At 45.2% G+C, this 9,429-nt stretch overlaps 1 protein-coding gene across 1 annotated transcript; it reads left to right on the forward strand.

Moving 5' to 3' along the window:
• The first annotated feature begins 1,286 nt into the window (after nt 1-1,286).
• BBS10 (Bardet-Biedl syndrome 10) lies at nt 1,287-4,653 on the forward strand. The gene is made up of 2 exons (XM_063322897.1): nt 1,287-2,173; nt 2,261-4,653. Exons 1-2 carry the CDS (start codon nt 1,989-1,991, stop codon nt 4,206-4,208), a joined length of 2,133 nt encoding a protein of 710 aa, XP_063178967.1. The 5' UTR covers nt 1,287-1,988; the 3' UTR covers nt 4,209-4,653.
• Nucleotides 4,654-9,429: the final 4,776 nt, after the last annotated feature.

A 9,429-nucleotide genomic window follows, 5' to 3' on the forward strand; every position in this document is an offset into this window, starting at 1 on the left:
ATAGAAACATCCTCCTGCCCTTTCATGTTGATTTTTTTTTTTAATCACTTTATTCAAGATCAGTTAATGACACAGTCTGCGTGTATTTTCACATGGACTGCGTGGCAGTAAGTGTGGATTTGACCCAGGCAGCTGGCTGGCAGCACAGCGTTGGACAATGTCGGACTAAACAGATATTCCATATCTGAAATTCATGCTCGGTTCAAGATAAGTAAAAGACTTGAACAGAGCAAGACAAAATGCCTGTGCTTATTTTCCTCTTCAGCCAGTTTTTTTTAGAGTTTAATTCTGTTGGTAAAAGTGGTTTTAGTGATGGTCGAGGAAGAGAAAAGCTGTATGATGAAACTTTTTCAAAAGTTCTGCTTGGCTGTATGATTAGCTAAATTCTGAAATGTACATGGAAAACCTAGTAATTCCTAATTTTGCTGGGTTTTGTGTGATGTTCCCTCATGGGAATAGAACAAAGACATTTCTTGCCGATTTTTACAGTACAGCTGGTCACAGGCATGTACAAAGCCTTTTCTTTAGTGCATCACCATTGTCTTGTTTAACCAAGATGCGTAGCTGATCTTGAATATTATGTACTTCAGACCGAGCTCTGCACATAGTTATAAAAATTGATTGTACAGTTTGCAGTTGTTTGAGGGCTGTGGCAGCCTCCTAGTTTTTGAAGTTTAAAACAGCACTTGTTTTCACATTTGATTTACAAATCTTTTGTTTGTTTTTTTTCTTGTACAGGAAATATTTTTAGAATTTGTTATCATGTGGTTTTGTTGTTTTGGTTTTGTTTGTTTTTTTCAAATGCACTCTAAGCCTTTAATTTGCCATTTAGGTACAGATGACCTAAGGTAAGAGAAAGCAAACAGGCCATGTGAAATGCAGCAAATATCAGTTTCAGCAGTAGATGATGTTTCTTGCATTTCACATGTTGATTCCTTTTAAATAGTTGACATTTCTTAATGAGGGTATAGCCTGGTTGTTCCCTCCTCCTCCCAATTAAATTTCATAAATTATTTGGAAGGTTGTCCCATAAAACATAGTGATGGTGGTTTCTTCCCTTTTTTGTTTGTTGTTTGCTGCCCTCCTGTGCCTTCGGGAATTTTATTTAATTTTTTCTTTGCTAGACTGGTGTTTATGAAACAGACTTTGGATTCAAGGTTTTGTATAGTTTCTTAAAGGCTATTACTTCACCACTGTTTGTGTAAATAACGTGTAACATCTGTAAGTTTTAATTATTGTTATTTCAAGGGTATCCTCCAATCACAGAAAATGTCGCAGATATTCAAGTATTGTAAACAGTGCCTTCTTGATGGGTTTCTTGCTGTTCTCAGACACGTACAGAAGATTTGTCAAGTTTGTGCCATATGTAACATCTGACCTTTTGTGAGGGCTTCTGTGGTCGAAAACTTAACTTTCCTGCTTAGTCGAACTCGGGGCGGGCAGGGGGATAAATCTACCATTAAAACATCTTAAATTATTCCCAACTTTGTGGTTGTTACGGGGGAAAAAACGTAATAAAATAACAGCTTCCAGACAGGTTATTTTGGGGTGCTGCCCGGCGGGGAGGGCAGGCCGGCCGCTGGCCACCGCTCCCCTCGCCCCTAACCGGCGACACGCCTTTCCTTCGGCCAAGCGGGAAAGTTAAGTCTTCACGACACCGAGCCTGCCCCTACCGATTCGTATCTGTTCGCTCGCCGCCCTTCCCCCTCGTTTAAGGGGTCTGAACTGTTACGGGGCGGCGCAAGCGGGGCCGCCCCTGGCCCGGGGCCGGCCCTGCCGCCGCCTCCTGCCGCACCCAATAAAGACATGTCACACCTCCGCGCCGCTGTCTTCTCTGCGCCGCTTCCCCCGTTACCGGGACGCGGTTTCCCTCCCGGCCTCCCCTCACCGGCTTCCCCTCAGAGCGCCGCGCATGCGCCCCCTCAGCCGCAGCTCCCGGGTGCCGTGCGCAGCCGTGCGGCTCGGTGCAGGGAGGTGAGGCGGCGGCCATGTCGCGGCGGCCGGAGCCCACTCGGTTGGCGCAGGAGGCGGCGGCGCTGGCGGGTGCGGTGCGCGGCGCCCTGGGTCCGCGGGGCGGGCGGGCGCTGCTGGTGCGGCCCACGGGGCAGGCGCTGCTGACGCGGGACGGGCGGCGCCTGCTGGAGGCGCTCAGCCTGGAGCCGCCGACGGCCAGGTACCGCGGGGAGGTGGCGGGGGCGGGCGGGGAAGTGGCGGGGGCGGGCGGGGCGCGGTTCCGCCTAACGCCCCCGTGTGCCCGCAGGATGATGGCGGCCTGCGCCTGCAGCCACCGCGCCGCGACGGGGGACGGCGCCAAGACGTTCGTGGTGCTGCTGGCCGGCCTGCTGGGCGGGCTGCGGGAGGCGGGCGGCGGCCTGCGGCGGGCGCTGCGGGCCTTCGAGGAGGAGGTGCTGGAGCGGGCCGTGGCGCAGGGCCTGCGGGGGCACCTGCTGTCGGCCCTCCCCGGGCGGCAGGCGGAGGCGGGCGCCCTGGAGGCGCTGCTGGAGGCCTACCTGGGCGGCCGGCTGGGGCCGGGCGAGCGGCGGCGCCTGGCCCGCCTCTGCGGGGAGTTCTGCCGCCGCTGCAGCGCCCCGGCCGCCGACCCCCGCCCGCAGGTGCTGCGGCTCCTCGGGAGCCGCTTCGCCGAGCTGCACGCCACCGTGGCCGGCCTCCCCCTAGCCAGCTCCAGGGTCCTACCCGGCATCATCCTCCGCAGGGACTTTGCGGCCTACTGCCCGGCGGGGGGGGACCTGCGGGCCGTGCTCGTCACCGAGCCCCTCCGGACCCCCCTTCCGGCCCCCGGCGTCGAGTTTGTAGTCGAGTCCGAGGGTCAGTATCAAGCCTCCTTGTGCTGGATCTCCAGGAGAACAGAAGCCCTAATGAAACACCTGCAGAGCAACGACGTCAAGCTGTTACTGTCAAGCGTGAAGCAAGAGGAAGTAGTTATCTACTATGCAAAATTGCACGGTGTGTCTGTGGTAGAGTCCTTATCGTCGGAAGAAATTGCCCTGATCCGTGAAATCACAGGAGTCTCACCTTACGCACCTTTTGGTGATAATATACACAGAGAAATCACTGAAACCGCAGTGGCAACGTTTTGCCGGCCCTTGCTGCTGGGCTCAAAGAGATGCGTTCACATTGGCTTCACCAGCGTGTGCGCCTTTCAGCCCCATTGCCTAATTCTCTGTGGGCCAGTCGATGGTGTTAATGAGCAACATGCTGCTGCTTTGCAAGGGGCGTTTACAATGCTGCAGCAGCTATTTAAGAGAGTTGATCTGAGGGAGGAATGCAAAGCTGAAGGTGAAAGCCAGAATGAAGCCGCAGATGCTTACAGCTGGCATTCTTCAGCTACTCAGAAGCAACTCGCAATAGAAAATATTTCTTGTAACAATAATTGGGTTTCTGAACAACTGGAAACACACAGGGATGAAACAGAGACAGAAATTATAGACCCTGACTTGCAGGGAAGTGACAGTCCAGCATGTGTGCAAACAAACTTGCAGATACCCTCAAATCCCATCTCGCACATTATAGAATTCAGTGTTGCCACCGAAGGAGATGGGTCTTCAAGAGACATGCAGAAACCACATGCAAAATGCGAGCATCCAGGTGACTTGAGTGAGAAGCATAAAAGCGATTCACTTGGGGACAATTGGAAGAGCTACAGCACTGCTGTATCAGCAGCAGATAATGCTGGTGTAGTCACTGTGCGTGAATGCCTAGATGTTGGCAAAGATGTAGAGAAAACAAGTTGCAATGCAGTTCCATTTAAACATGGAAGCAGTTGTGTAAGTATTGCACAGAATTATTCCAACTCCCTCATAGAAGCAGGATCGGTTTTGCCAGTAGGAGGTTACTTTGAAATCCTGTTAAGCTATTATATTCAGCACTATGCAAAACAGTTTCGGCAGTCAGAAGTAACTGTCATAGCTAATGTAGTTGCTGATGCTTTGCTAAGTATTCCCAAGGCCTTATACAGGACAACAGAACGAAACGGCTTTACCAAATTCTATCTCAAAGCCATAAATGCACTCATAAAAAATCAGCCACTGCCTATAAATGAGAAAGGCTTAGAATTAGTGTATTGCAAATACCAGTTAGTCATTTCAGTTCTTCACTGTGTTACAGAGCTTCTCTCCATAGATTTAATAATCGGTGTAAAGCGGCCACTGCAAAAAATTGAGGATAATGACTCAGAAGATGACTTCTGAAATGATGAATAAAGAACGTTTTGATAATCTGTTTTCCTGTGTCTTCTTATCAAATGGACATGTCGCAAAATTTGCTGCTAGAGACCAAAAGATACCCTTTAGTCTGAGACCTAACATGCTTCTTTCCTCTTAAAATAAAAGGACTAAAAAGGCTGATCAGCTGAGATTTGTGGAAAACTGGGTTGTGAACAGCACAGGCTTGAAGTTTCAAACATGAGAAAGTGTAGCTGATTTCCACTGCGGGTGTGTGGATCCGTGTACGTGCAGAGGATCCTCTGTACATTCTAGCCAAGGGTGAACTTTGCCTCTTGTGGAGGTTTGAGTGTTTGTGCAAGTTAGATGTCATTAGTTTTCCTGGCACCTTAAAAGTTGCCAGTGTGACATGAGCCACTGAACTTGCAAGTTGTAAGCAAGGGGGTTTTTTAACCTTCCTAATAGGCTGGATTGAATGTTATTTTAAATAAAAATATTTTTGTATATATTGTGGTTTTGAATATGATGGGAAAAATGTAACTGTTAGCCTGTTCAGCGCTGGGGCAGGCAGTGGTAGGCCCTTGCAGTATATCCCAGTGAAGAATTTTCGTGTCCGATAGGAGATATAGTGTTTTTATCCTCCATTAACTTCACTTTAGTCAAACTAGTACAATTAAGAATAATTTCACATTACAACTGGCTGGCACGTGCTCTGGCAAATTAGTTTATGTGACATTATGTAGTACTAACTCTTCATTTTAACTATCCTAGGTTGAGTTGTGCTGCTACTATAAAAGGCTGTGCATGTAATCATAGGAAGAGTTTACTTTGATCATTTGGGATTTTATTATGGGGGGGTTGGAGGTGTTGGGGTTTTTTTAAATTCTTCCCCCCAGGATTTTCCCCCAAATACGATTTGCTTTAGGCTCACTATCACCCGGATGTCAACATACCTCCTTTTCTGCCGTGTCTTAAAAACTTCTGGTTTGCTGTGGGAGGTTTTGAGTAACTGAGCGGCCACAGCTGATAACGGTATCACATTGATCCTCTGTGTGCCACTGCCAGTATCGCGTAATACTTAGAATAAATGGATTTTTGTCGTTGTTGTCCTACTATTAAATAAAATATAGTGAGGATATTTAAAATCATAGGCATAATTCATATTTATGTGCTACACCTGAGATGATTACAACTGCAAATCAGATCTTTTTCCCCATTAATATATGGTGAAAAACTGATGCTTTCCCTTTTTCAGTTTCTTCAGAAGAGTCTGTTTACTAAAGTTGTTTCAGGTGTTTTGGCAGCAATTTTTTGTTTGACTGCAAATTTCTGTGGAAAGTTTATATATATTCTTGGCAATATAAAAATACTGTAATTAATTTTTTTTCCAGACTAATACACTCTTACAGGCATCTGCATATGAAAAACTGTGAAACTCAGTGTTCAGTAGAGTGATTAATGAAGGACTAGGGAGAGTAATTCTTTATTTTATTTTTTTTTGAGAACCATTTTTGGTGGGTGCAGAGGTGGGGGAGAATTAAACACGGAGGAGAAGAAAGAAAACCACAGCTGCATGCCTGGGCGGCCGCGCGGCTGCTCGGGAGCTTCCACCAGCCCTGGCGCTTCAGCAGGCACCTGGGTTCTGTATTTTAACTTTGCAGTGAGCTGCCGAGACAGTTTTTTTCTTGCACAAGTTTATGCATACTCTGTTCAAACTGCTGACCAACTTGCTGGCCAAAGATTAATGATTTGCTTTGCGGTAGTCTAAAAACAGCATGAAGCCTGGCAGCAGCGGGGGTTGTCTGCAAAAGTTGCTTTTCTATTCCGAAGCAAGGCGCTGTCTAAATACCGGTAAAATAAAGAGAATGCTCTGTCATTTCACATTATTTTATACCGTTTGCACATCTGCACATGTTCAGATTTACTGCCATTCCTTGAAAAAGTTTCGAACTAAAGTATTTTGTTATGTGCCTTCTGGCTGTTCATTTAAATTGTGTTATAATTGAGAAGAAGAAAGTCCAAAAATATGCCAGGGATACAAGGGGGAATTTAAACGTGGCAATTACATAAAACTTTTTCTGCCCTGCTTCTGGTGAAGGCTCGTTGAGTCAGGTGCTTTATTTCATTGACTTCTCTGTCCTTTTATATTTTGTGCATGATCACTTTTCCCTTTTGCACTACTGCGTCCCTGTTTCGTGCAGAGAACTGAGAACACGGCACGCCTTTCCCTTGGAGAGGAATGTCCCTTCTTTATCCCAGACCGCTGGGGTGATGCTTGTTCAGGACACGGCTGTTTGGTATCCAGGCCTGGAGTCTAAGCGCATTACGGGATGTGCACTGGCTCAAGGGAAAAAAAAAAAAAAAAAAGGCATTAACTTAGTCTTTGGGGAGAAGAGCAGATTTACTTCTGGATTCAGCTCACTTTTACCTTTAGGAGTCTTCTCCAGTAGTTAGCCTGGAAGTGTCATCATGACCTAATCTTAGAAAATATTTTCGGGTCACTGCTGAAAGAGGTTTCTGACCTGCTTCAGCCACTGTCCCCCGACTGCAAAGGCTGCAGTGTCCCCGTCACCCTCCTTGGGCTGTTACTGCTTCTTGGTACCTGAGCCTTAGGTATGCAATTATTCATGGCATCTTGCAGCTATCCCAAATTTTAAAGTTCTCTCTACATGTTACTTGCCCTTTGACAGGTGGCATGGGGACAATTCCAAGAGTGATCTGGTGACACAGTGTCAGGGACAGAGGGGTTACCTGGGGCAGCTGGGGAGAATATGTTTACTCGGTCAAAACCGCAGGGAGCGGTCTGTTTGGGCATGCACTGAGGTTGTAAAAGCCTATGGGTTTTACTTCTTGCACCGTTTCCCAGAGATTATTTCTGTTTTGTGCTATTATTCTATTATTTTTATATTTCTAAATACGGATTGGCCTCCACACAAAGCCAAAGTCAGCTGAACGTGTCCATGTGTGCGGATTTGGGTCCAAACTTGAAATACAATGTGAAGGGCAGGGATACTGATGGTAATAGCTTAAAATTAGAAGTATGGTTTTAGAATAATCTTGATGTTTAACTCTCCTCTGTGCAGCCCCTAGCAAATCCATATTCTACCCCACATGCAATCATCAGCATATTTTGAAGGCCCTCACCCCAGCCACAAGGAGCGGAGGTGTGTTGTAAGCAAGGTAATCCCATTTGTCAGGCAGCAGATTCATATATACGGGCAGGTGGTTTCTTTTTTTTAAAATTAAAAAAAAAACAACAGGTTTTAAGGCTCATGTGTGGCAATGTGTAGTGAGACTAGATTGAAACTGCATGGGAATAAGCTATTTACATGACGAACACGCTGGTTTTATTTGTTGATTTGGGTGGGAGTCGAGTCTCAACAGACTTCTACAGGTGCTGGGACCTCACCGAGACAATCTCCCTTCCCCAGCGCTCCTCCCGCTGCCCTTCCACGTCGCCTGACCCCGGCACCTTCCCGGCCCCGTCGCATTCATCTCCGGCAACACCAGCTCCTCGTTTACCAAACAGGTGTTGCTTAACATCTTTAATGGAAATTATGCAACCTAAATATTGACCTTATATTTGCATCCGTGCTTACTTGATGACTGACCTTTAGCCTTTTTGGCAGCTATACAGAGAGTGTTGCTGGTGGGAACCAGCCGCAACAAAGGATATTCTTGTTGTGTCGCAAATCGCACACTACTGAGTCGCATTTGCAAGAGGGAGCAGGGGAATGCAGTATTATGTTCAGGAGCGTAACCGTGTAGTGGCATAACTCTGGTAATTTTATATTGTTTCTGTTGTTGTCTTTATAACAGCCATCTTCCAGAGTCCACAGGTGGGTGATTAATCATACTGTGTGAGAAGATTAAGGAAGATTAAATTCTTGACATGCATATATATCTCCTCAACTTCACTAGAATTGCATTCATCTGAGCCTGTACTTAATTTGTTTTTTGTTATGTAACAAATCTGCCAATAGCAGTATAGACTTTCATTTTTTATTACTGAATTTATTTCTAGGCTTGTTTAGGTTAATCTGTCCCCTTGTGTCTTTTTTGGCGAGGTTCTTTTAAATCTCATCTTAAGAGAAAAACTATTTCAGTGTTCAGTTGCAAAAATCTCTTTAGTTTAATTGTCCTGAAATCTAAGAAACTTCTTTGGCCACCAGTAAAACCGGAGATTAAATACTTGCTTTATTTACTATGTTATTTATCGCATTGCTACTATTAAGACTGAACAAATCAAGAGGGTAATGTCTGAATTTATAAACAGCTTTGGAAATGTGTTGGCTGTAATTAACACGATGATCATTTTGCAGTAGCATTTTGTGTAAGGTGTCATTTGTATTCTGTTGATGAAACTAGAAATAGATGTTTGGATCTAGGATTATACAAATTACTTCCCTTTGAGACTATTAAACTAATAATTACTTCCGGGAATAAGAATTTTAATTTTAGCACTTTGGAACTAAAAATAATGATAGCGAAAATATAATAGATTTAATTTATAGCATCTCCTTCTTTATTATATGATGCCGTAGAAGGCTTAGACTTTGGAAGTGATGCTTATTCCTGTGATAGGCAGAGCGGTGCACTCTTTTTAAAAACAGTCCTGGCAAAAAGAATACAAAACAGTTTTCTGTAGGAAAACCGTTCCTGCCGGTTTATTTCTCATGGAATCACCAGCAAATAAAAGAACTGTTACATTGAGGCTTTGGTTCAGTGTGGGATTAAGGGCACATCAGTAATATTGCTTCCTGTGTGGCTGTGTTCCAAACCACCTACAGCAGAGCTCACTATAAAAGATAAGATTTCCATTTAAGGTATTTAAAAAAAGGTATTGTTTTACCGAACACAATCTCTAACCTGAGGTTCTTATTTTCAGATTCCCGGTAAAACAATCCAGCATAGTGATCTTGCTTTTGATAATAATCATGACCTACTTTCAGTGGGTGTCTTCATTTTTCAGGTGAAGCATCTAATTAAATATTACCTTAAAATGTAAATGCAGAGTGAACACATGGCAGGGATTTCTCTGCGTGTGTGGGGAAAAGGCGGCTCCAGATTGAGAGTTACGTCCGTTGAGATTTTAACATGAGGCTTGATACGTGTCTGGTATCATGTGTGAGGATTATATTTAAGCTTTCAGAGCAATGAAAGTCACTGTAGAAACTGCTGGATTATATTCACAGGGCAAATAAACTGCATGGGATCTGTTTCCTAAAACCAGAAATATCTGGGGCTC

Source organism: Chroicocephalus ridibundus, chromosome 1, assembly GCF_963924245.1.
Source record: "Chroicocephalus ridibundus chromosome 1, bChrRid1.1, whole genome shotgun sequence".
NCBI lineage: Eukaryota > Metazoa > Chordata > Aves > Charadriiformes > Laridae > Chroicocephalus > Chroicocephalus ridibundus.